Source organism: Python bivittatus, unplaced genomic scaffold (genome assembly GCF_059951505.1).
Source record: "Python bivittatus isolate LINGU-HERP-01145 unplaced genomic scaffold, Pbiv_v1 ctg000430_np1212, whole genome shotgun sequence".
Taxonomy (NCBI): Eukaryota; Metazoa; Chordata; class Lepidosauria; order Squamata; family Pythonidae; genus Python; species Python bivittatus.
In genome coordinates, this window is record NW_028277071.1 from 5973860 (window position 1) to 6000845 (window position 26986).

The following is a 26986-nucleotide window of genomic DNA, read 5'->3' on the forward strand; positions in this document are numbered from 1 at the left end:
TTTCAGACAACCCTAAAGGTGTTCCTGGAGGGAGAGAACGCCTGACGTCACCCGTCCCAAACCCCGCCTCCTCCCTCAGCACGTGACTGCCGATGGGGACGCTTTCTTTCCAAGTATTCTTTTAACCTCTTCCTTGCCGAATCAACCGAGCCTTTCCTCAGTCCGTCTCTGGCGCGGTCTTTCCTCTGGCTTTAACAGGAAGCCCCGCCTCCTGCCCCCTCAGCCTCTGTCACGTGACGCATCTTCACTCCACGTGCTTCTCTTTCTCTCCATTCAGCGATTCCTGCGGATTCTCCAAGCTCCTTCGTTGTCCAAAGGGAAGCTCAGCGGCCGGCGTGGTGAGAGCAGACATGGTTTAAAATGAAATTATTATTTAATAGGGCTTTCCTAATTGCATTTAATGTGCAAAGGGGCAGGGTCGACGTCTGGCCTTCCATTTTTGCATTTCCTTTTTTTTTTTAAGTCCTCCCGTGCCTTTTAGAGGTGGGTGGCAGGTAGAAATTCAGCAGGGGTAGCTTTAAGAGGAGGCCGTATCCACTTTCCAGAGGGACCAAAGAGGTGCCTCTGAGCAAGTTATGAATGCAAAGCGATCCTCTCTACCCATGTTCCCCAGCCACTGGTACTGTATGGGTGCATTGCTTTTGATGCTGCCGAAACCATTGGGGATAAAATTAGAAGAGGCCACTTTTAAAAAATGTAAAACACGCCTCCTATGATTGAAAAATGAAATTATCAGATAATATTATTTTGGAATGTTTCAAAACATTCCAGATGGGCATTGGATTTCTTCTCTTGGCAATTTAAAAAATGGAAGGTTCCTTAATTCATAGGGTTTGGTCTTTTTCCATATTTGATTTGGTTTTAAATCAACATATAAATATAACTTTGGGAAAAATATATTTAGGGATCCTCCTGTGTGGTTGAATTATATTCCACAAACAAGGAATTTGTCACCTGATGAAGAGCTATAGCAAAGAGGATAATCCTATGAAACTGGAAAGTCAGGCTCCTGGGAGTGGAACTGGGATATGAGTTTGTTATTAATTTCTGAAAACTCTTTGTGACCTAACATTGAGAAGATGATATGGTACATTGCTATACAGTCTAGATTTAATAAGCTTAATGAGTGAATTAATTCCATATAGGCATTTATATTGATAATATATTTTTGCTTCGTGTTAATTAGGGATTTTTAAATGTTTAGATTATTTAATCACTATCACATATGTAGGGATTTTTTCCTTCCCTGCATAATCACTATTGAGTATAGACTCTATTCTTTTATTTCACTATTTTGATAAAATAATACCAAAAGGGAGAGGCTGTGTATAAAGTTGTCTTAAAACCTCAGAGAAGAAGCTATATAAATGCAATAAATAAATGGAAATTAGTAAGTTGCTTTTTAAAGCCGACCTTTCAAAGAATTTATAGCCCTAAGAAATGAGCTTGTGGTACAGAGAAAAAATGAGAACCAGATTTTTTTGATAAAGAACCAACATGAGAAAAAAAAGTGGCTAGTGGAGATCTTCTGCAATATAATTTATAGCCCTTTGACAGGGCTATGATAATGTTGTAGTGAGAAATACAGTTCCTTTATTTTATGTTTGGAAGTTCATATGTAAACAGTAGATCCTGCAGTATCATGATTAAAGTGTGTGATAACTCATGAACTGGAATAACAACAATAGAGAAGCCGGTGTGTTACAGAGCAACAGCCTCCAGCATCATCTTTATTTTCAGGCATGTTGCAACGAAAAGAGCCAGCCTCTAACTTCATTTGTATTGTTGGGACTCAGAGGCATTCCTAGAAAATAAAAAACAGCAGAATGCTGCAGCCTGGCACCACGTTTTAAAGGGATCTAGAAGTATCTAGAGAACAATTTTCTGAATACTCAGGCCTTGCCCCTAGCTGGAGGTTGCTCACAATATACTGGAAATTATAAATGTCCCCATCAGTACAAAATGATTGGAAACTTTGTCTCGCTGTGCTTCTAGTTCTGCAGGATAAAACAGCCTTAGTTTTATTTTTAGTAGCTGAATTACTGTACATGGTTGGCTTTTGTTCGACTTTGGATCAGCTGGGATACTTTGATCCTGTTTGAAAATAAAGTGGCTGGATCAGGCTGTCCCTCATCCACTGTTTCTCCTACAAAGGAGTTGGAGTTTGGGGGACAGACTTTATCACATCATTTGCTTTGAGGAAAGTGTTACATGTGCGGGTCAGAGATGCAGTTCCTGGCATCTTCAGTATCAAGGTTATGATTGGCTCCTGCCTTCTGTTCTCATCAGGGACTCTGGAGAGTTGCTGTTAGCCAAAAGAAACATCAGCCAGTTAAACTGCTGTAGCCTTATATAACCCAATTTATTCTTCTGAGAATAGAAGCTTTAGTTTGGAAGATATTTTTTTGCAAATGGATATAATAGGTGACCAAAAAGTCACTTCCATGGGGTCAAGAAGGTGGGTTGCTGATGGAAGAGAGGAACAGGGTGGTGCTGTTCTAGATGTCTTTGGAGGAGGAGGAGAAGTTAGTAAGGATATTCTGGGGCAAAAAGAAAGCCTGTTTGGTTGTAAGTATGGGCATACATGGCGATGATTCATCTTTTCCAGGAGGCACTACTGTTGAGAAGCCTAACATTTGCAAAGCAAGGCAGCCAGATCCTTCATCTGAGAGTCACTTGCAGCCCTGCAATGCCAAAACGAGGGAAGAAGAAAGAAGTTGAAGTCCTTCTGGTGGAGAAGGAGGCAGCAGGTGTGGACATCAGCCCCAGCATTAAACCTGGGATTGATCTGAGAAAGGGAGGTGCCCCTCATTCTGTGCTCCTTTGCACTGTAGCATGTCATCCTTTGGATCTGAGGTCCCTTGGTGCTCCTTTCCCTTTCAAGTCCCCCTCTCTGCTGAATGACCTCTTGTTTCCTTCAGCCCCTCCCCCCTGACCCAGAGATTGGACTTTATCAGACTTCGTTGCAGCAAAACCAGTGCTTTTGGCCTCTGCATGATGAACCACCAATGTGTATCTTCTCTCTGCTGCTTCGAGTAGAGGAAGGGGGAGAATTAAATGGAAGGAAGCCCTGGGCCCAGTGAATCAAGGAAGTTGTGACATTTCATAAGGGCAGAATTGTATCGCTTATGATTGTTCAAGGTTGCATGATTGAATGCTGTCCCTTAGCTCAAGTTTGCTTTAAAATACAAACCTTCATGCACAGAGAAATCCAGCAGATCACAGTAGAGCAGCATTTCTCACCCTCAGCTGCTTTAAGAGGTGTGGACTTCAACTCCCAGAATTCCCCAGCCAGCATGCCGGCCGGGGAATTCTGGGAGTTGAAGTCTACACCTCTTAAAGCAGCTGAGGGTGAGAAACACTGCAGTAAAGCAATCAGGAATCTGATGGCAGGCATGGGAGTGGGAGAACTCATAGGCCTGGAGATAATAAAAGCCCCTCCCTTCCTAGATGACATCGCTGTCTTTTCCCAATCTTGGTTGGAACATGACCTCAGTTCTGCAAATGAAGAACTAATCAGTTCATGCAAGTCTGTCCCCCATCCCCCCAAGATCTTACCTACGTTGATGTGTTTCTGCCAGTGGCTGAAAGAAGAAAAGGACCCAGATTTTCAAATCAGTCTTACCTGATTATCCAGTGGAGTCCAGTTTTCATCAAACAAGGAAACATGTTTTCCCTCTCCCTGTAATGCTGTGTGTTGTTTCTCTTTCCATCAGAACCAGAGCCTAAAAAGGCTAAGAAAGGTGGAGCAAAAGCAGAGAAAGAAGCCGATGGTCCGATCATGTACCAAGATCCTCCTGATAAACTCACTTCACCCAGTGGCAAAAAATATACTTTGAAGGTCACTTCTTGGAACGTAGATGGCATCCGAGCCTGGTTCAAGAAGGGCGGCCTGGAGGTAACCCAGAAGGAGGGTCCAGCCTTCTGTTTTCTTACAGTGGCCAACTGGTTCCTTTCATGTTGGTGTGACTGCAGTGGTCTTCTTTTGTTCTTCTACCCTCACCCAAAAGTCGGAGAGAGAATGTCTTAAAAATGGAGATTGTATGTAGACATCACATAGCAGGGAAACTAGATCCAGAGGTGGGGGGGTTGTAAAATTTCTGCCAAGTTGAGCTTGACTCCTAATGAATACACATCCATGTAATTTTACAGGTAGTCCTTATTTAATGGCGCTAATTGGCAGTGGAAATTCTGTCAAGCAACATGGTCATAAGTCAAAAAATCACGACTCCACGGTTTAGCAACAGCAGTTCTGGCAGTCCCGGTTGCCGTTGTTAAATGAGGACCATAAGGGTCATTAAGCGAGGACCTCACATGACTACAATTTCTGACTTCCTGCCAGCTTCCCCATTGACTTTGCTTGTGGAAAGGTTGCAATTTGCAATCATGTGACTGCGAGACACTGCAACAGCTAGCACTTCAAGGACCAGTTGTTAAGTACCACTCGTTCAGTGCCATTGTAAGTTTGAACAGTCGCTGAACAAATGGTCATTAAACAAGGACCACCTATACGGGCAGCAATATAGAAGCTGTTTGGTAGGATCACTTTTTTAGTTTTGCCCAGAGCCCTCTAATTCGGTTATTTTAATTAATCAATCAATCAATATAGCCACCCATCTCATGTTGTGACTTCTAAACTTTTTAATTAGCCAACATTGGCTAGGTGCTATCACTTGCTCAAGCCAATCTGATTGGACTGGGAAAACCATGGACTGGGGAAAAAATCTTTCATAGCTGGTTTTGACTAATCATTACCTCTTATCCTACATACTTCACAAGGTTGTCATGAGAAGAAATTTGGGAAAGAATTTTTATGTGGGGGGGGGATATAAATGTAATAACTGGAAACAAAGCACCTGTCCCCTCCCCTCCTCCATATTGATTTCACAGCCTTTTAAAGTGCCCGTTGCTTCAGCTTGTGGCTGTGAATTTCACCACATCTGCCCAGGTTGTGCAAAAAGATGCTCTTGGGTCCTGGATCTAAAATAATCTGTTGGATGATCCCTGAATGCTGCTGTTTGAGGGAAGGGAGAAAAAAATTACACATCCTTCTTTATCTGCCTTCTCCACAATATAACTGCAGGCTTATTTTTCTATCCAAGCTAAAAACCTTCAACTGTTTTAGTTTAGCATTCCCAATCCTCCATATCTGCTCTCCAAATGCGTGAAGATTGCTTGTTTGGAATTATGGTCTGAACATCTGGCAGATGTCAGGCTAGAGGAGGCTGGACTAAACTACAATATATGAAAGGTGCCAGGTTGGGGACTTAGCTTTAGAGAAATTCTGCCATTGATGGCTTTGTAAGGAGAGCATCTGGTATCTGTCTCCTCCATTCCTGTCATAACCTATTTGACTATTTGCAGAACACCCTTTGCTCATCCTGGTTCAGCTTGGGCCTTCTCCAGAGGTGTGAACTTCAGTTCCTAGAGATCTTCATCCGGCAGGGTCCTCGGTGAGGTTCCTGGGAGCTGAATTTCACACATCTGGAGGGGACTTGGCCTGGGGAAGGCTGTGTTTGTTGTAGTTCATTGTGGATCTCGAACGAAAACAGCCTCTGCGTTGCTGCAGACCTGCAAGGGATCAATCCTTCTTGATCAAGAAGCAGTTAGAAAATATTGTGGCATAGTAACCAGAGGTAGGGAAGGGAACAGGCAGTCCCCAGGGAGCTACAGGCAGCCAGAAGCCAGCTTGGTTGAAGTATTAAGGCAGTGGTGTTTTTATATTCTCTTCCCTCCAAATAAGCCAGAGGATGCATCTGTTTTATAGTGAGGTCTGTGACCGGTTCTACAAAGTTTCCCACTAGAAAAATAAAGTATACAAAACATAGGAGAACATAATTCTTTTATATACAGATTCTTATCCCTCTAATATTATCTGTCTCAAGAATAGACAGCCCTTAGACTTGCAAAGTGTTTGTAGTCTTCCCAACCCAACCAAAGGTTGGGAAGAAAGTTTATGAAAGGGTTGGAGACTTTGTCAGAATGGATAATTCTCTGAAAACACAACAGGACCTCCCATCCCCTTTCTCCTCTGACATTGTACAGCTTCATTTTTGTGGCGTTCGTTTAATTGTAAATTGCCTTGAGGGTATTGGCAGAAAGGTGTCATACAGTTGCAGTGTTACTGAGTTCCTCCTTTGCTAAAAATTATCGCTCGGTGTCACCCAGGCAACTGTATAGCAAGAAGAGTAGAAATGCAGATTTCAATGACAGCATCGGCTCACTCCGTCACGTTCCATGCCATTAGTAACATCTGTCAGCAGGCCAAACCTTACTCTTTGCCAGATTTTGTTACCCCTTTTAATCTGCAAAGCCCACTTTTTCTGCTCTGTAAGAGGTAGAGGCTGGGAGAGCTGATGTCAAATTTTTTATTTTCCCCGCAGTGGGTAAACAAGGAGAACCCTGATGTGCTCTGCTTACAAGAAACAAAGTGTGCAGAAAAGCAGCTGCCTGCTGATGTTCGGGATCTGATTGAATACCCCCATAAGTTTTGGGCCTGCTCTGATGACAAGGAGGGTTACAGTGGTGTGGCCCTGCTCTCCAAGACCAAGCCTCTGGATGTCACCTATGGTATTGGTAAGGACTTCTCCCTCCCCATTTTAGGATCTCAGTTCCTCTTAGACTCCTGAATTATCCTCTTAAAAAACAAAAACGGTGAATCCTTGTTGTCTTGGAAAATGTGCCCCCGTTTTGGGGAAAAAAAAAAGGCAGAGGTAAACTGGGATAGGAGAGAGCATTCTTAAGGCCTATTTGGGTGGAAAAGCAGCCTCTCCAGATTGCCTTCCAGTAAAAGACATTTTGCAGGTGGTCGTACCCACTGTACAAGCCATTTTGTGAGAGCACCTGCGCCATGTTCTCAGAATTCTGCAGGTGCCCCAAAAGGCTGAAGAGCCCTGGGTTCCTTCCTTAAAATGCAAAGTCACCTTACCAGCTAAAGGGAGATCTTCCTTAATGGCCTGGACACTCCCTCCAGGACTTAGTTGAATGTGCTTTAATGCCAGCCCAGGATATTGACGACGTAATGTCCATTCTTCAATATTCATAAGCACCATTTCTGGATGCATGCATGATCCAAAAGCTTGGTCTGTTCTTCCTCCAGCAATTATGAGACCCTTCTGCAGCCTGTTGTCCTTGTTATAGTGCAGTTAAACTCTAACTCCCAGAATTCCCATCTGATAGCCATACTGGGAATTCTGAGTTCTCATGTGGATGACGCCAGACTGGGAAAGGCTGAACCTAACATGTCCTCCACTAGCTGTGCTTGTTCAAATCAACCTTCTCCTAAATCTGTCTTATTGCTACAGGTGAGGAAGAACATGACAAAGAAGGCCGTGTGATCACAGCAGAGTTCCCCTCCTACTTCCTGGTGACAGCCTACGTGCCCAATGCCGGTCGGGGACTGGTGCGCCTGGAATACCGCCAACGTTGGGATGTGGCCTTCTGCTCTTACCTGCAAGGTCTGGCTGCCCGCAAGCCCCTTGTCCTGTGTGGGGACCTCAATGTAGCCCACCAAGAGATCGATCTGAAGAACCCCAAGGGTAATAAGAAAAATGCTGGCTTCACTCCAGAGGAGCGGGCTGGTTTCACCCAACTGCTGGAGGCTGGCTTCATCGACACTTTCCGCCACCTCTACCCCAACACACCCTATGCCTACACCTTCTGGACTTACATGATGAACGCCCGGGCTAAGAATGTGGGCTGGCGGCTTGACTACTTTGTGGTCTCCAAGGGGCTTCTGGAAGGGCTGTGTGACAGCAAGATCCGCTCCACAGCCTTGGGGAGTGACCACTGCCCCATCACCCTGTACGTGGCTCTGTGATGTATGCAAACGAGGGGCCAAGTCTGTTACAGCTTGAGTGGGATAAGAAAATCAGAGCTAAAATTATTTGTATATCCATGACTACTCAATCCCTCTAGAATCAGGATTTGAATCTGTATTCTTCTCCATATGGTAGGGCCATCCCAGATGGTTAATAGGGTTCTACAATCTAAAGGTGTGCCTTTCTCAGGAGTTTTGCAAGACCATTTCGGGGCTAGCAAAAGAGCATGGGAATAAGGTCTTGCTTTGAAACTCCTCCATTCCACAAGCCCACTAGACCAAGCAGCCCCCAGAGAAGATGGCTTGAAAGGTGGGGATGGACCGGGATAGGTGCCATATGATCTCCTTCCCAAAGCTATTAAAAGCAGCAGATGATTTCTGACATAGCAAGTATCACGCTGTAGTCTTGTTTCTAGTGCTTGTAGACTAAGCGACTAGTCTACATGGGGGCTTTACCTCACCCATATTCATGTCACCTGTCTTCCACCTTATTTTAAATGTTGCTCCTCATTAACATGTAGCCTTTCTTCCTCTTTTTTCTTTTCCTCTTGCTGCTTTGAGAAGGCTGTAGCTCACCAAGACATACTTTCACAGAAAACATTAAACTTCCCTTTTATAAAATATAAATCAATAGAGCCTGTCTCATTTCTATTCCAAATGCCTCCGTTTTCAACATTGAAAGAATGACCTTCTGGGACAATTGGGAACCACCTGCAAAACGTGGGCCAGCAGCATTCCCAAAACTACACCCTCAGCCCGTGCTAAATGTTGCCTTGTTCCCGAGTTAAGCTGATTTGCCTTTGGATTGATGGGCCCACCGTTCTAACCAGGTCCTTTTCCACCCATCATCTTATTGCCCCACTCCTAACGCTGTTGGATCTCAGGATGACGGCAGGTCTTAACAACTGTAGTGCTTGGACAGGTAAAAAACCCAAGCAGCGCCCAGGTGTATTCTGGGAAGCCATATTAGCAGGGGAGGCAAAAGATTTTTAGATTTCAACCTGGGAAGGGTCCCTTGTAGCTCAAGCCCATATGGGAGGAATGGAAGGCGATGTGTCTGCATCAAGGACGGGATTAACCTTTGCACGGTAATCACACGTGCACATCCAAGGTGAGACAAGAACTAGTGGGAGATCTGGAGGATCAAGGAGAAGGTATCAGGGCTACAAGTTACTTGTTTCAGTGAGCCTTGCTGAGATCTTATGGGGGAACAGGACAAGGGATCACGTCACAAAAAGAAACTCAGGAACCCTTTTTGCCATTTTCTAATTGAAGGAAATAATCTCTCCGTTTCCTTTCATTTGGCTCGAGCCATTCTGAAAAACCACGAGACAACAGCTTGCCCTCCAAAACGTTCAGGTATGGAATAGCTACTTTATTTATTTACAACCATCCAATTACTTGTTCGTTCCTCCTGCGGCTGTGGAAGAGAAGGAAAAGGACAACAGGCGCGTTCAACCATGGCTGAAGAAGAAGAGAAAGACACAAGGTGCAAGCACGCACGCAGGCAGGCAGGCAGCCAACACGGAGGAAAGTATCTTAAATAGTTCTATGTACATTTTACTCCTTATATACAAGCTGCAACAGGCTTGGGGCTATAAGCTTAACGCCATGGAGATGGGAGAATTAAAATCTGAGGCCGAGAGATAGGACAGAGTAGAGGACTCAGGCTGAGGAAAGTCAAGTCAGGTTTGCACCAGGACTGAAACATCTCCCCTCAGTCAGTCTTGTCCAAACTTGGCCACTTTAAGATGAGTGGACTTCAACTCCCAGGATTCCCCAGCCAGCATGGCTGGCTGGGGAATTCTGGGAGTTGAAGTCCACTCAAAGTGGCCAAGTTTGGACAACACTGCCCTAAGTGGAATACCCGTTTGCTGCATGATTGAGGGCACCCCTTCCTCTGCACAACAGAGTACACACACCATTCTCTCCCCCAACACCCCTCCCGCCTGTCATCAAATAGTAAGACAAAAGAAGGGATGAAATTTTAACTTCCTGGGTCTGGAAGGAGATAGTTCTTGCCAGGGAGAATTTGCATCTCTAAGACGGAAATCAAGGTTGAAACAAAGCCCCCAGCCCTATTGATCAACTGCGGGTGCTGCCAGCCAGCAGTTCTTCCTTCACTTCAATATTAAAAATCAGCAACATCACAGGTTGAAAGGGCTTTTTTTAGAGAGGCATCCCCAATGGCTTAAAGGGTAAACCTGGTGGTCCCTAAGGCTGCTCTCATTTCACCCCCTGAAAATGGAGTTTGGATTCTCAGAGAACAAACGGGGAAATGACTACTTCAAGGAATGTGTGAAGAAAAAGAAAATAAAAGGGAAAATAAAAGAAATGGGTCCCACAGTTAAGTTCTCAGTGAACCTGAACTGCTTCACAGCAAGACCTCTGGATCCCAGCATTGTGGTAGATCACAGAAAGGGGGAGGCAGGGTCTGAAATTCATTAAATGAACATCTGTAAGACAGATTTCAGAGCCTCCAGTCCCAGTGCATGGTACTAACCTTTATGGAATGGCATTCTCTCCAATCCCCAGAGCCCCGTTCACATTGAAGGATTGTGGAAATGGCCTCAACTCTTGCAGCTGTAGCTACCCCACATTACAGAACACAGGATGACAAAATAGGACAAATCAACACAGCAGCGATGCCTCAAAGCTCTTTTGCCTTCCCCTCTTGACCAGGAAACATCTAAGCAGCCTCCAATGGGGAGCCAACCACAGACTCTAGAACACCATCTTCTGAAGTGCCCCCATTGAAGACCTGTAGTGTATCTCAAGGGGTTCCGCTATCTGGACTGGGCCATTTCCAATCAAGCATCTCACCAGCCCAGCTCAGTTGTGTGTTAGTCAGCAAAAGAGCCACCACTGCTTGAATCCCAAACCGTCCAGCTGCGTTCAAGTTTCTCTTTGGAACAATTAGTTTTCTGTTACCTGCAGGATCAACAGGAACTTGGCCATCGTTGGCGGAACCCTAGAGAGCTGGGCTTCGGCTCCTTTGGAGTCAATTGTACTTTCTTTGGCCACCAATCCTGGCTCAGAGCAACAGAGATGGAAGAAGACTCATAGATATCAGGGTTGTCCCACAGTTACTCAGATGATAACGTTGGGAGCTGGCACAGCAAGAAGGTGGCATGGCAGTCCCAACTCCAAATGGAAGTGGAGGGGAGAAGACGAGGTTGGAGATGACGTGGTGGAGCAGCGGTGGCAAACCAAGAGGAGCTTGGAGAGGCTCAGGAGAAGTTCTGGATGGGATGGCTGACCCTCATGCAAGCCCAGTATGTAGCTCGGCCAAGGAAAACCAAAGCCAGGAAAATAACCACAGCCCAGGCAGCATAGACCCCCCTATACTGCTGTGCTTGTTTCCAGGTACCAAACTAGGGAACCAAAGAAGAGTCAGAAATCAGCCTCACATTCACTGCCAATAAAACAGCTTAACAGATTTACTGTGAAAGAGAGAGGGGAGGGGTTTCAATAGATCTTTGGGGTCAGTAACCTTTTGTTCCAGCCTGGTCCACATACCACCTCCAATTTTCCTTTTGGCTCCAAGCATTGAAGGTTGTGGAGACATGGTGGGGAACTCTCTCTCTCTCTGGCTTAGGTGCATAACTCCCCCTCTTTTATCAGAATGGACCTATGGGGAAGGGGACAGCCCTAAGACCCAACCTCCTGGAACTGCATTCTGAATATGGGGACAAGTTGCTCTTTTCAAGCTTTACTACTTCTCCTCTTGCCTTCAAAAGAGACCTAGGGCAGATGCTCCACTTGTACTATTTAGGACCTTAGTGTTCAGTTCCCCTTTTTCAATATTAAAATTGCTTTATTATTTTAGATAAATGCTTGCATAATGAACTGGTACTTAAGGGTTCCTTTGGCAAAATGGGGGGGAGGGGGGAGGAGAAAATATTCCTTCACAGTTTTAAAGTTCTATGGGGATTGCAGGAAGCTTGCTGTCAGAGAAAAAAAAAATCTGATTTCCTGCAGACATTTCTGCCGTGTCAAGAGAGGAGCAGATTTTGTAGAGATCCTAATATGTTTGGAAGCCTGGTATTCAAGTGAAAATAACGTTCTGTTATTTGTGCCCACTGCTTCAGTGGGTAAATCAGCCTGGAGGTTCAGCTTTTCTACTCAGAAACAGTGAAAAACAAGAGCAGGGGTATGCAATCTTAGGCCTTAAGACTATATACGAGCACCCCCCAAACCTTGGGATGTCGCCCTGGCAGCCTCTTCATGCAGAAATTGTTAATAGTACAGAAAGTAAAATCAGTGGATATTTGGGGATATTTATATTAAAAAGATAAAAGCCTCCCTTGAGTCCAGTTTGACTCCTGAGGACTTCATGGATAAGTCTCTGCAGTTTCCCTGGCAACAATGTCCTCTTTTGGGGTGTTGTTTGAACTCTAGCCCACCCCACCTGAATCTCCTGGTGGTCTGCTATGCAGTTGCACCAATGACATTAAAACATACATAAAAGGGCATTCTAGTGTTGTCCTGACCTGACCCACTTCTTCCCCACCTGTATTTTCAGAGCGCGGTACGTAGTACATTGCTCAACTGCCAAACATGACCCTTGGCAAAAAAAATGGTCCCTCCTGCATTACAGGAACACACGCAGTTCCACTGTTATTTAAAACCAGGGACTATCTTAGGCATGAGAGCCTAAAGGGGCAGAGCAGTGCTGCTTAAGAGCTTCTAGATACCTAGCATTGAAGTTATGAGCTGGGAACAGTTTTGATTTCAGACTGAGTGCCACATTTAGTTGCCCCTCTGGCTCCTAAAGGAAAAGGTGGCCTCAAGTCAAGCGGGACTCTTGGACACATCCCTGAAGGCTTCTTAGCAACAAGATCAACGGAGTCTGCCTCTGTGCTCTTCCACTTTTTTAACCTCCTCATTCTAACCCAAAGCTCTGGGATTTCCAGGTATCAACCAGACTTGACCATCCTTAAAGCCTTCTGAGATCCCACACATGCTGCCACCTAGCTAGGTGCCCCTCGCTCAGACTCACCGCCAATCCCGTTGCTGTTACAGCCATAAGCACCCCCAGCAGAAGACAGCAGAAGCACCTCTTCCGCGGATAGCGGCGCCCAATGGAGGAGCTGGTGGAAGAAAGAACGACAAGAGAGCAGTACATCAAGCTTTCTGAGAGTCACTCTCACAGAGCTCCCGACCCCCAGAGTTCGGAGCTCTGATGGAGAAAGAGGCATTGCCTAACAAGGACAGGGAGCAGACCTCTGCTCCAGCAAGGGGTGGACTCAGCTTCCTCACTCTACTTTCAGGCTGAATCCCAAAACAGCAAGTTTCCTCCCGCATCCCGGTTACTAATATCAGGTACGTTCAACGCAATGTTTGAGAACATCCTGCAAACACCACTCCTCCTCCAGGCCCAATTCCTTCCCCAGATTAACTCACACTTTGCGGCAGTGGGGGCATCGGGCTAAAGTGCGATCTGTGAATTCTGTCCACTGGAGAGACAAAAGAGAGAGATAAGGCCTTAGAAGGGAAGAGAAGGGTGGCATGCTAGTCATCCTGACCTGAGTCACGCTTCGCTGCCACAAATATGCACATGTTTCAGGGAGGCGGCGCAAATCAAACCACAGATTTGTTACTGGAGTCCACCCATGGGGAGATGCTGACAGGTGAGAACACATTTTGCGTCCATTTCAAAAGATGAACACGCAATTCAATTAGGCTTTTCTGTCAGCCTTGCACCCTAAGGGACTGGAAGCAGTGAGTGCAACGTCGACCTGTTCCGAACACAGTTCGCAGCAAGACTGCCTCATTTGGGTTCAAATCCGAACGTGTAAGTTTGTAATTTGCTTCTGGCTTGTACGTTACGTTCTCCTGGTTCATCTTGTGGCTCTACTAAAGTGCTGAAAATGACTTTGGAAAGATGGGCATATTAGGCAGAAGGAGCCTCCCATAACAGTTCTCCAAATACCACCCAAAGCTGAGACTGGAACAAATAAACTCCAGCCTCATTTCTCTCCAGTCCCTTGCTCTTCAGCGCCCTTACCAGGAAATTGTTTTCGCAGTGGCCGCAATTGACACGCACACCCACGGGCTGAGGCTCTGGACTTGGAGGGCCAGGGTGAACAGGGCCTAAGTTAATGACCCTTTTACTGGGTATAAAACAAAGGGAGAAAAGAGGTTTAGATTATTCTCTTGTCAGTCCACCTGGCCCCACAATATAACTCCTACTCTCAAGCCAGTGTAACTCCTCCCCATGGCCAACACGGAGGATTAAAGTTGATTTTAGATTTTAAAAGTTGCCCATTTTTTTAAACCCAGGTCCAGACCTGGTATGCACAGTTAATCTCTCTCATTCAAACATAGCATGCCTGGATTTTATCAACTAGTCTTTCTGGTTTCTCCATCAGGGCCGCCATTGTTTTTAGTATCTAAACATAAATACCCTTTTCAAGAGGGGGAAAAAAACCAGGTTCAAACAGTGAAGAGAGAGACAGAACCCTCGGTTCTTTCTTCCCTCTCTCTTCACTGTGTGCGTGTGTTTTTCCTCTAAAAATGCAGCATTTTTAGCCTGATTACTTCAATCCACATTTTCGCTTTCTAGCCCTTTATTCAGGAAGCAGAAGCCCACCCAAATTGTTGGACCACACTCCCAATACTCTATTCCTCTCCCCCTCAACAAACAAGCTTCAGGACTCAAACGATCTAGTCATCCCCCCCGTCCCCCGCTTCTCCAAACACATCAAACTTTTGCACTCATGAAGAAATAAGGTTAGGTCAGATGACTCTTCTGTATTTGGTGGCATAGATTGTTGAACTCAATAGTTTTGGAAAACTACTCTATTTATAATTGCATGAAACAATTCTAAAAGTGGGATTCTTTTTTCCAACCTGCCAACTTTCTATTAAATATTCTTAAATCTGATATATCTACAAAGTACACCAAATTAGCTTTTTACATGCTCACAGCTGCTAGAGTGCCCTGCATGTGGTATTGGAAAAGCATGTATGATTCTTTCAGTAGAAGAATGGCAAAATTAAGTTGTGGCAGTATGCCTCCATGTATAAAATTACCTTGTATTTGAAAAATGAATCTGGCATACAATTTAACATGAAAACCATTTTTGGACTATAATTCTACCCGTGAGCTTGTTTCGGATCTGAAATTAAGGTTTTTTTAAAGTTTTAACATTTAAGTCATGGATGATTTGTTAAATAAGGATATTTATTGACCAAGTAAGACAGTAATTTTTCATTTAAGCTCACACTCCATACCATGATGATTGTTGTTGATACTGGTACATTAACTTGATTTTAATAATGATCTGTAGTTTTAAAATGGCATAAGGTACTTAATGTATAGAAGTATATTCATTATTCTGAGAATCTATACTTAATTTATCTAACCTTACGTACATTTATGTGAGTCACCAAGAGTAATTTGGGATTGTGGCGGCATACAAATATGTTTAATAAATAAATACAAATAAATATCTATTTACTTTGTGATTTTATTTTTCCTCTTCTTTTTGCTTCTGCTTTCCCCTTGCAATGTTATATACAGAGAGAGAGTATGTGTTTAAAAAGCTGTTTTTGATCCAATATTAAAATATCCCTAAGGACATCATTACATAATTCTCTTCCCCACCCCTTTCTCTTACCAATATATCCGCGGACAGGCGATGCGCTGTGATGTCACTTTGCAGATCAAAAGACAGTTGCAAGGACATCTCACGTACTTCTTACCAGGCGGGGCATTTTTGATTGGCTACGGAAGGACAAAAGAACATTCATGAACGTCAAACAGGTTGAACGTGTTTCCTGGTTTAAGAGGAAGGGAGAAGGCCATAACAGAGCAAACATTGTAAACCAGGTACTGGACCAAGGTTATTGCAGGCACTCCTCCAGTTGCTTCATCACAGAGTATCTGTAAATATTCAAAGTGAATTATTATGGATTTAAAAAAAACAAAACAGGCAGCTAACAGCTACAGTGGCCAAGATAACAGTGAGGTAAACGGGAGAAATAGTCTGGATGCTAATATGTGATTTTTTTTTTCCTGAACAAAACACATGACTATTCAGTGGTTTCCCACCAAAATTCAGTCACGCAGTTTAAAAACAGACGGGGGGCTGTGCATGGCTAGGGAAATTAACCTTGAATTCAGTGCAAACGCAACATCTGGAGAACATTCATAGGCAAGTCACTGAGGTATGTTTTCCCACATGGCTGGTTCTGTCTTAGCCCTACTTTTCATAGCTTGAAAATTTAGGGAGCAAGTGTTGAAGAACAAGCATGCTCAAGAAGCTGAGCTACTGCTAATCTGAATAGGGAATGCTGGGCTAGAGAAACTAAACCTGGGATGAAGCAGCACGTTTCAGGAAACAGCGTTACAAACATGTGGCATTTCTGAGGGGACCTATTTTATCTCCAAGAAAAAGGCGTGCTTTTTTCCAGTCAGAGGGCTTCCAATCTACATTATATAAAAGCAGCAGGAGGGGAGAGAGACAAGGAACGTGGAAAGGGCAGGGCCCCTGAGAGATGTGTTTGGTTTTCGGTTTTCACCACAATCTTAATAGGCAGTTTCTTATGCCAAAGGTAACTAGGGTAGGGTTGGGACAGAGATAAAGCACAGTTGACAACTGCTCACTGAATTCCAAGTGAATTTTATGCCATATCTTGAAATCCAACAGAAATGCATTTTTTTTTTTAAGCTTCTGTCCATGATGCTTTGCCCTGAGATGCTGAGATTAAAAAGGCTTTCAAACAAGTTTATCCAGGAGATGAAGGGGAAAACTTCAGAGTGAAATTCAGGAAAATATGCTGGAAAACAACTCAAACACCTCAAATTCTTAAGTGTGATTTCAAATTCTGGAGGAGGCCCGAGCAACCACGTATCGTTTCAGTTTTGCGTTATCTGCAGCTGTAGGAACTGAAGCCAGTGCAGATTGGCAATCCTACTTTTTAGATTTTATATTGAAAGAAGACTCAGAAACTGTTAACAGAAACAAAACCAAACAAGAAAGGAGTTGCAGGAAAAACAACTAATCTCAGAGCAACCCTTGTCTTCCACAGAGAACTCTGTTTGAAATGTTCTGTGTTTATTGTCTATGTCAGTGTTGTCCAAACTTGGCCACTTTAAGATGAATGGACTTCAACTCCCAGGATTCCCCAGCCAGCATGTTATTCTGATAACAACCTGTAAGGCAGGGTAGTTTTAGTAACTCCCCAAGTTGGGGCCTACAAGGAATATGGTGAGAGAAGAGGGAAGGAGAAAATACTGCAACTTCACCAAGCAGAAGCGTTATCTCTGCATACTTTAGTGCAACCCGAGAGGAACAATTCATTCTCTCTCTGGAAAGCATGGGGAATAGAACAGAACAGCAAGCATGACTAAAGGCAGAAATGCATTCAGGCCCTTGATGTTCTTTTAAGGGATTAAAAATCCTGGATCCCTGAACAATTTCACGGATTGTGGAAGGAATCCAGGATCCATCTTTACCCCTAAGAATAAAAAAGCTCCTTAAAGTTTGTCCAATCCAATAGTCCAGGAATTTGATAACCAGATGCCGGCAGCTCCTAAGCTTGTAATGATAACATCAGCTTCCTACTATGGCTCTACCCAGCATTTCTTCCTCAAATAAACCTTGCCCCTCTACCTCTCCTCATGGGCAAATTCCTCTTCCATGATTGGTATATTTACTTTTAACCATTTAAAAGAGTAACAAACACACCCCATCCCAGGGCATAAATTAATTGTGCAGCATGCAAAACTGTATTTCCTTACATCCATTTCAAATTTCCCACCAGTCAATTTCATTGGACGACGCCAACTTTTAATAATACCAGGGGGAGGAATTAAAGCAAAGAAAAATGGTTCAGTTGTTTTCCTCAGCCAAATAAACAAGAACCTGCATATTATTGACTGAAATAATGTGCAGGCCAAATTTTAGGATTTAAAAAAAAAAAAACCCTTCCAAGCTAGCTTCTAATGGAAAGAAAGGCATCATAAAAACTTTGAGTGTAGTTCAAAGTGAGTACAAATGAGCAATGCCTTCATCACAACACTATCTAGCCAAATAAAACAGTACACTACAATACAGAATCCCAGCTAAAGGTTAACACCTCCTTTTAAGAGGAAGAAAAAAAAGAAAAGAAAAACGGAATCCTTTTAGAGAACTGCCTCGTGCAGACTCAGACCACATATCTAGCTAGCTCAGTATTGACTATGCTGACTGGCCAAGCTCTCAAGGGACCATGGACTGGACCTGAAAGATGAAGAAAGTACTCCATCAGCAAGCTACGCCATGTCAGCAGATTTGCAGTTGTGCCTTGCTTTTATGCTATCCAGGTTTTTTTTAAAAAAAACATCCTCACTATATTAAAAAAAAAACCATCATTTTAATATCTAGAGAGAACTATAGGAATATAAGCCTCCCCTTCTCTGTCAGTGGCTTCACTGTATAATCATAGCAATTGGCAGAAAGCCAGAGTTTTGCTATTGAGGAAATGAACTGCAGACAGCCAAGCAGGGCAAGTGACCCTGAGAAGCACAGCTTGTCTCTGACTTTCCATCTGGTTCACGGGTCAGCTCATCTTCTTTTATATTCCACCCAGCTGCCTTCTGCCTTTACAACTTTCCACTACACCACCCACATTCCACCTATCCGTCTAACAGTGCTCACCGTGGCCTCATTGCACACACTACATTTCACCACGTGCTGATGCATCTTTCCCTCCACATTGATGGGGCTCTGGCAGACTCGGCAAGTGATCATAGGGGCACTGCCACTCTCGGGAGAGGCCATCGGGGAATATGGCGGGGGATCCTCTGCAGGCAGTATGGCTGCTTGGCTCCCATCGTTGAGATTGCTGAAAGAGGAAAATCCTTGGAAGAGAAGAGAGAAAGAACCACAGTCAAAAGGGAGCACTCAGCCAGTATTCTACAGGGCTGCTGTTAATTTAACTCATGCCACTCCTTGGACCTTTTTCCTGCAAGGCCTTGTAGAGAATAAGTAGAGGACAGCCTTGATGGAGAGAGGGGAGATCCGTTACCAAAGCATCAGGAGGGAAACATTGCTTTGGTCCAAACAATGAAGGAGGAATGAGAAAACGTCTCAGACAGACAGCTCCCTAATTCACATTAGTATAATGTGAATCATTACACTAATGTGAATGGGGGGGGGGGGGAACCATAATCAGACTTTTTGTTAGGATTTGTTATTATAACCAGTCTTAATAAAAGCAGTTTTTAGTCTCCATATAGAATTGATGTCTTGGTCTGACTGACATCTTGGGGCTCACAGGCCCTTAGCAATTCTCATTAGCTTCCCTTTGAGAAAAACATTTTGCTGGAACCAGACTAGTAATATCAAGCACCGTAGTATTGCCTTGGGGGAGCCCTCCAGAGACAGCTCACCCCCTACCCCTAATGTGGGGATCCGCCTAACAAAATGACTTGAGATGGTGAATCGCTGCCCTTATTATCGGATCCCCATTCCAGTTCTACCCCCACAGAAGCCACGCCCCCATGCACAAGCCACGCCCCTTGACTTGACGACCTCTTCTCTCTGGGAAGTTTCCCTCTACCGCCCCCTCCTCGACCCCGCCCACCGCCTCTCCTTTCTCAGCGGCCTCTTATGAATGAGAAAAGGCGGCTCACCCTGTGGCGGGTTCGGTTTTCCAGGCGGAATCGAGGCGGGCCCTGACCCCAAACTCGCCGGCCCCACCAACCCTCCAGAGCCGAGGCCGCCCCCATCCCCAGGCTCGGCTGGCAGCAGGGGGGATCGTTCACCATCCGCAGCCATCGCGGCTGCTGCTGCTGCTGCTGCTGCTGCTAACGCAACTGCACCCGTAACCGCCCCGCGTCTCTTTCGGCTTCCGTAGCGTACTGCCCCGCCCCTCACTCCAGGACTACTCTCGTCACATGACGACTGACGCCCTGATCCTATCGGCTGCGAGAAAGCTCCAAGGTCCCTGTCACGTGACCAGAAACTGGTGGCGATACCGGATGCTGGGCTTTTTATTGGTCGGGGTGGATGAGCCCGTGTGTCATCCGCTTCCTTCCATTGGACGTGAATCGTGCTAGTCTTTTGCGGTTCCCCAGAGTCGAACAGCTCCTTCGTCCCGTGACTCTCTCCACGCCTCCTCATTGGCTGCTTCTGCAGGTGGCTCCCACTTTGTTCCGAATCATCGTTTCTTCCCTGATTGGCTACTACTCCCCTCTCAAGGTGGCCCAGCGATTACGAGTACCAACTCACGTGATAAAGAAACACGGATCCTCATTGGCTTAGCTCCTCCGCTGCTCCATAGTACGATCCCAGGAGTTCACGTGAGGAAAACGCTGGTCTCCCATTGGCCAGGGTCGAAGTTCCCCATAGCTTCCCCTATAACCGTTCCTCCTTTCCCGGAGAATGCCCCGCCCCTCGAGCAATGATTGACGTCCCCGTGAAGATTCCATTCCAGAACCCGAATCCTCCAGTAAAGAGAAGGGAGGCGCGGCGGCACGCACGCGCCCAGCACGTGCTCAGTTTCGTGGAAAGCCACGCGGGGCTCAGCGCAGAAAAGGAGGCAGGAAAAGCTTCCGCCCATTGGGTCTTGTCTTCTCCCGGCTGAGCCTACCAAGTTCCTTCAACCCAGCGTTTTTCAAACTTGGCCACTTTAAGATGTGTGGACTTCAACTCCCAGGGAATTCTGGGAGTTGAAGTCCACACTTCTTAAAGTGGCCAAGTTTGAAAAAGGTTGAGTTGAAGGAACTTGGTAGGATTTAGCCTGCAGGCCCCTTGGCATCCTTGTTGCTCTTCTTTTCACTTTCCAGTCCCTGATCCTCCTTTTTGTATGGGGGCAACCCAAACTGGACCCAACATTGACCAGTGCAGCATAGAGGGGGACTATCACCTTCCATGCTCTTGGCACCATGTGTCTCTTAACGCAGGCCAAGGTCGCATTCGCCCTTCAGACTGCTGCAGTATGGCTCCTGTTGAGGGCCTGACGTTGGCATTCTCCATGAGTAGCAGCCTATTTGCAGACGTTCTGGCTTTTACTTCATCCAGTGTTGTCCAAACTTGGCCACTTTGAGTGGACTTCAACTCCCAGAATTCCCCAGCCAGCCATGCTGGCTGGGGAATTCTGGGACTTGAAGTCCACTCATCTTAAAGTGGCCAAGTTTGGACAACACTGACTTAATCCATAGGTGTAGCGCTTTAGGAAGCTGTTAGCCAAGGGCTGCTATCAGACATAGGTATCTGTTTCCTTCAGCAGGAAATGAAGGATGCCGCCGTTAAGCACTTTCTGTCTGGCACCAGAGTTGAGCGGAAGGTTGTTTCCCACCTGGCCCATCTAGTGGTTTTGCTCACCTCTGTAGGCCAAGGACCCATGTGTAGGTCACAAAGAGCACCAAAGTTCACCATTAGCATAGTAAAAAGCACACCCAGAGGTGGGGCGCATAGCTGATTAAGTGCACCCCCAAGATGGAAAATAAGGAAGTTAGGTAGTTCCACATGGCAGCTGCAAGACTAGTGGGCATGACATGATCATGTTTGCCAGTGAGATTGCATCTAATGTAGAGAATGCTATAAAATATAGCCCCCCAAACTGGGTGGGTGCATGGTTTTTGCTGGGCACAGCCCCTGTGCACCTCTCTTTGCCTCTGTACAGAAATAAAGAGATTCTCTTTCCCTTGACTCTGTGTGGACATTGGCTCCCTCACACCGGGTGAATGAACTTAGCCAGCCTTCTGGCCAACAATACTTAATCTGTGGTCTATCATATCACCCAGTTCCTTCTCACAAGTCCCACGGCTAAGCCAGCTGCCGCCTGTTTTCTACTTGTTCCTGATCTGAATGCAGAACCTTGTATTTCTGACCGCTGAAGTGCCTTTTATTTTATTTATTTAAATGTATGGGCTACCCAACTCCAGGGGACTGCGGGAACCGTACAAAACTAGAAAAAAACAACCCATAAAACAGCTAATTTTTGGTTATTTTTGGTATTGTTTTGTGTTTTTAGCTTGGTACACTGCTCAGGGTCATGTATGTGAGACAGGTGGCTATATAAATTTACCAAATAAATAAAAACATTAGACAAACAGCCCAGACTAAAATGATTTTGTGGAGAGGGCCCAATGTTCAAGTCTATTAACATTTCTGAACTTCAGCCTGTCTTCTGGGGCATTAGCAATCTCCCCTCCCTAGTTTTGGATCATCTATTCATTTGATGAGCACCCCTCCTATTCTGTCCTCTAAATCACTGATGAAAATGCTGAACAGCAACAGGGCCCAGGAGAGATTTTTTAGGTGCCCCACTAGATATTTTCCTCCCCTCCATGTTCACAAAGAAACATTAAGGATAATCAGATGTTGGGTACCGTTGTTTAAATGCATGCAAACTAAAATGTGGACTAAAATGATCTAGAATAAAAAGGACATTTTGTGATGGAATGGAATTATGAAGGGCAGGCTCAGGGAGATAAACATTTTCTTAGCTCCCCAGAAGAGCGTGGGAGGAACAAGAGGGTGAGACCGGCACCTCCCTGAGGAATTCACACTGTTGTGGCTGGCTGACTTTGGGAGTTGGGGTTTCAGTCTGGGAAGATTCTTGGTGGAGGTTGTAACTAATAAACATAGCTGGACTGAATTTGCATTGTCTCTTGGAGTTCCTTGGGCTAGGCCTGACATCAATCTTCCCAGACTGAAACCCCAACTTCCAAAGTCAGCCAGCCACAACAGTGTGAATTCCTCAGGGAGGTGCCGGTCTCACCCTCTTGTTCCTCCCACGCTCTTCTGGGGATCTAAGAAAATGTTTATCTCCCTGAGCCTGCCCTTCATAATTCCATTCCATCACACATTTACAATAAAAAGCAAAAATAAGGAAAAGCATCTAAAGGAATCTCACACTTGGGAGGAGTTAAAATAAGGCATTATTTTCCTCTATTTTGTTTTCTTAAGAGACAGGAGTTAAATGTCTGAGGGTTATCAGAGGGACCACCTCTCTCTGATCACATCAACCCGTCCCATTAGATCCAGCAGGGAAGATATGCTACACACTCCATTGGCCAGGGACTTGCAATTGGTGGGTCCCGGGGGGGGCCTTCTCTGCCGTGGCCCCCTCCTTGTGGACCATTCTCCCCCCTGAAGTGAGGCTCACCCCTTCCCTGCTGCTGTTTAGGAAGTCCTTCAAGACCTGGTTGTGTCATCAGGCCTGGGGGTCCTAAGAAGGGAGACCTTCTTAGATGGCTCCACTGTGATTGACATTCTGCTCTCCCCGTGGGGTATGTATATTTTAAAATCTATTTTTTAAAATCTGTGATAATGTTTTTATTCTAATAATAAATTTTTACCTTTTTATAATGCCCGTTTTTATTAACTTGTTATTTTATTTTAATTGCTGTAGGCTGCCCAGAGTCGCTTTGTGTGAGATGGGTGGCTATATCAATGTGATGTATAAATAAATAAGAGACAGAGAGAGAGAGAGAGAGAGAGAGAGAGAGAGAGAAAGAGAAAGAGAAAGAGAAAGAGAAAGAGAAAGAGAAAGAGAAAGAGAAAGAGAAAGAAAGAAAGAAAGAAAGAAAGAAAGAAAGAAAGAAAGAAAGAAAGAAAGAAAGAAAGAAAGAAAGAAAGAAAGACAGACTTTAGCAAATATGTATACACATACTGTAGTACAGTAAGTTGTTTGCCTGGGTCTATTGACCTCATAACAGCCAGTACGTTGATTGTGTACGTAGCAATGGATAATGATAGCTTATCTTCGTTGGGAAGGGATTTTCCCAGCTCTTTCTCAAGCCATAGTAATATTGATTGGAAACAGCATAATCTCTGATGTAGTGCTATAGTGCTTGGACTTTTTCCACATGCCAGAGACTTTCCTCCATTCAATGGTATCAAGTCATAGGAATGTTTGGGCTTAACGTTCATTAATTGACAAGCGTGTGTTATTACTCTGCAGAGGAGCTGTCACCAGTTCTGGCGTGCCTGCTTATTTCAGTCACGTGTCTCCAAAGGAGACAGAATGATAAACATTAAATGTTCATCAGAACACGCAGGAAGAGGAGGGAAGGTAAAGCCACATTTTACTAAAGAGGGGCTCTCTGTGATCAGGAAAACAGATGCTAGACCAGCTATCCATACCCTGCTGATCTCTTAATGTACTGGACAACAGCTCCCATCATTCCCAGTCAGGCTGAGGAAGTCTAGTGTGACTCATTAGCCTTAGTCCTAATCTCAGATCAATTTGAGGTTTAGCAGATAATCCCAGATAATTATCCATCCAAAAGATAATTATAGAATGCTCATGACCCATTAGACGTCACACATTTGCGAGAATGGTGAGCACAATACAGTAAAGACCGGCGGTTATCAATCAGTTTCCGTGAATTAAATTTGCATGGGAGGGAATGGAGAAGATTAATGCCCGCGGATCATTAATTACATTCACAGGGAAATGCAAGTCATACGTACATGGTTCCTGTAAGTCATGGAGAAGGAATGGTTCTCATCTTTAAATGGATCCCTTGTTCAGAGAACAGTTTGAAATTTTCTTTGCCCTCAGATTTATGGCAACTAAGTAAATTATAACTATGTTCCAGACAGAGGAGGGAGCACGTGGCCCCACAAAGGAGCCTATTTAAAAGTTGCCCCGAGTTATAATTTTTTTTGATATGCTAGAAGAAAATGACTGAGTGTACCAGGGATAATCGTATCAGCTGCACATAATTAATTTAATGTAAATTGAGTTCCATTTTAATGTAAAGCCAATTGAATCTTTTTTTTTTTTTTAATCCTGGCTTACCTACTTCTTGGAGTACAGTCCGTGGCGTGCTGCTGAAAGGCCATTCCTGGTCTAATTGACGCGATGAGCTAAGAAGCCGGATGGTTTGGTTCACATATTGCTTTAAACCCTCAGTGCTCTTTAGTTAAATTGGATTAAAACTTTGAGGTTCCTTTGCTGGGAATTCTGGGAGTTATAGTGTAAGATATCTATACTGTCAGAGTCTGCACACTCAGTCCCAAAGTTCAGTAAATCCTCTGGAGTCCAAAGAGTTCCATCACAGATTTCTTTATTCAGGAGAAGCGTACAGCACCATAGTTTGTTGAGTCTGCCTCAACATAGCAAAGCCTTGTCTTTTTAAGCCCAACTTCTCCCCCCCTCTAGGTTTCTATTCCCGCTTTCAGCTCTTCGTGCCTTGCTCCAGTTCTCACACCTCCTGGCCTTGGATGTCTGGCTCAAGATAGAGATAACGGCACCTGGCTTCCTCCTTCCCCCGCTTTATGGCAGATCAAGCAAACGGTTAGAATAACATTCCCAGCATTACACTATTGATCTATGATTAGCAATTAAAGCAAAAGTATAATTAGTAATTAAAGCATATTAAAACAATTGAAGAATCTGGTTTGCGTAGATCCTGACATATACAGTACAACTATTTTATATACATAAAATTCAGGGTTCTTTTCCTCCCACGTTTCTTCTCCTCCTCTAGCAAGATTTTGAGGATGCTACTAGAAGGCTTTGCTTCTCTTTTTAACAATGTTATATCCACTGTCAAACAAACTGAGGTTGGTTTTAACTGTTAACTATAATTGTGGGGAACTGCCTGGATTCATACATTGCAGTAAACCAGGTTTGTTTAAGCTGAGGTTTTTGAGTTAACCCCAATAGGCTGGGATTTATGCTAAACTATAAATGCTGGTTTGCTGCAGTGTGACTATTATATGCACAATGCTGGAAAAATTCTAAAATACCCACAAGGGAGGATTGGATTGTGAAGATAGTGGAATTTGCAGAAATGGCAAAATTGAGCTGTTTGAACAGGGATAAAACAATAAGTACTTTTATAAAAGCCTAGAAAACTTCTATGGAACTTTTCCTGAAAACAGGAAAAAATGGCAATTTCTGGATTTGATGACTAAAAAGCATTGAATATGGGATAGAGGGGAACTATGTAATGGTAAGGGTGGAGGGATAATAAGCTTGTTTGTAACTGCTGTAAAGATCGGAAGTCACTTCTTTAATTACCTTTTTTTTTTCTTTATCTGTACTGTCTCCCATACTTTTTCTTCCATCTTTTTTCCCTAACTTTCCTTAATATATGTTTTCATGTTTATCTTTTATTCATGTAAAAATCTGAAATAAATATATATATTTTTAAAAAGCCTGATTTGCAAACCATAGTAGCTGCATTCACAACTGAGTCAAATCCAAATAAGCCACAAGGTGGCTTCCTATATTTGAAAATAGTCTATGACAGTGTTTCTCAACCTTGTCAACTTTAAGCTGTGTGGACTTCAACTTCTAGAATTCCCCAGCCAGCTTGCTGGCTGGGGAATTCTGAGAGTTGAAGTCCACAGAGGTTAACATTGACAAGGTTGAGAAACACTGGTCTATGGCATAAATTAATAGTGTGCCTGGGATATGTATGTGTGTATGTAAATGTCTACAATCTGTTAGAGTTACTAAATCTGGACTGCACAATGTTAGATGACCACTACATGACAGCAAAGAGATACAGAAAACCCTAGATCGGTGTTTTTCAACCTGAGCAACTTTAAGATGGGTGGACTTCAACTCCCAGAATTCCCCAGCCACCATGCTCCCTGCCTGGCAAGGAAACATGCTGGCTGGGGAATTTTGGCAGTTGAAGTCCACCCATCTTAAAGTTGCTCAGGTTGAAAAACACTGATCCAGACCATCTAGACTCTTTAAGCTCATCGTTAGATAATTCTGAGATACCATGCTTATTTGAATGAATGTTCTGGACTAACCCATTACTGGCATTCACTCTCTTGGGAATTTTCAAGAAAAAGAATAAAGCTTTCCCAGCCCTATCTAAACCATATTTAGCATTAATCATGGTTTGGATGCAATAGCTACCTGTAGTAACTGAAAAGAAAAATAAACTCTTTGGCCGTGCCAAAAAAGAAGGAAGCATAGAAATTTGAAGCTTGCCCACATTTGTTCCCATCCCATCCCTACCTCAATGGACACAGGAACCCCATGTTATACAGGGAACGTACAGATCACCATGTATTTCTGCATGCTTCTATCTTCCATCTTAGAACACACCACCAAATTAATATCTGTAACCAGGCTCTATGCTACAGCTGCATTTGTTGTGACAAAGATGCTGAACTGATGGAATTAAACTTTGGATTTGGGTGACCAAAGTACCCAGCCAACAAGATCAATAGACAAATCAGTAAGTACAGC

General features: G+C 44.2%; 2 protein-coding genes across 2 annotated transcripts; one reads left to right on the plus strand and one right to left on the minus strand.

Moving 5' to 3' along the window:
* Positions 1-228: 228 nt before the first annotated feature.
* Positions 229-8203, plus strand: APEX1 (apurinic/apyrimidinic endodeoxyribonuclease 1). Its single transcript, XM_007438489.4, has 5 exons — positions 229-338; positions 2609-2750; positions 3717-3898; positions 6384-6576; positions 7305-8203. Exons 2-5 carry the CDS (start codon positions 2690-2692, stop codon positions 7817-7819), a joined length of 951 nt encoding a protein of 316 aa, XP_007438551.2. The 5' UTR covers positions 229-338; positions 2609-2689; the 3' UTR covers positions 7820-8203.
* Positions 8204-9140: 937 nt separating this feature from the next.
* PIP4P1 (phosphatidylinositol-4,5-bisphosphate 4-phosphatase 1) lies at positions 9141-19694 on the minus strand. The gene is made up of 7 exons (XM_088144233.1): positions 19446-19694; positions 18469-18671; positions 15445-15551; positions 13830-13935; positions 13226-13278; positions 12822-12912; positions 9141-11193 (listed from the first exon to the last, which is right to left on the minus strand). The coding sequence occupies exons 1-7, from the start codon at positions 19588-19590 to the stop codon at positions 11050-11052; spliced, it is 849 nt and encodes a 282-aa protein (XP_088000359.1). The 5' UTR covers positions 19591-19694; the 3' UTR covers positions 9141-11049.
* Positions 19695-26986: the final 7292 nt, after the last annotated feature.

What these genes read in the sequence shown, in the direction of transcription:
- PIP4P1 (XM_088144233.1), bottom strand. Translation starts at nt 19,590, where the DNA reads ATGGCTGCGGATGGTGAACGATCCCCCCTGCTGCCAGCCGAGCCTGGG. An exon ending in ACTGCGAAAACAATTTCCTG is followed by an intron (nt 13,279 to 13,829) that starts GTAAGGGCGCTG and finishes TTGTCTCTCCAG; the next exon opens with TGGACAGAATTCACAGATCG. An exon ending in TGCCCCCACTGCCGCAAAGT is followed by an intron (nt 12,913 to 13,225) that starts GTGAGTTAATCT and finishes TTCTTCCACCAG; the next exon opens with CTCCTCCATTGGGCGCCGCT.
- APEX1 (XM_007438489.4), top strand. Translation starts at nt 2,690, where the DNA reads ATGCCAAAACGAGGGAAGAAGAAAGAAGTTGAAGTCCTTCTGGTGGAG. An exon ending in TCAAGAAGGGCGGCCTGGAG is followed by an intron (nt 3,899 to 6,383) that starts GTAACCCAGAAG and finishes TTTTCCCCGCAG; the next exon opens with TGGGTAAACAAGGAGAACCC. An exon ending in GGATGTCACCTATGGTATTG is followed by an intron (nt 6,577 to 7,304) that starts GTAAGGACTTCT and finishes TTATTGCTACAG; the next exon opens with GTGAGGAAGAACATGACAAA.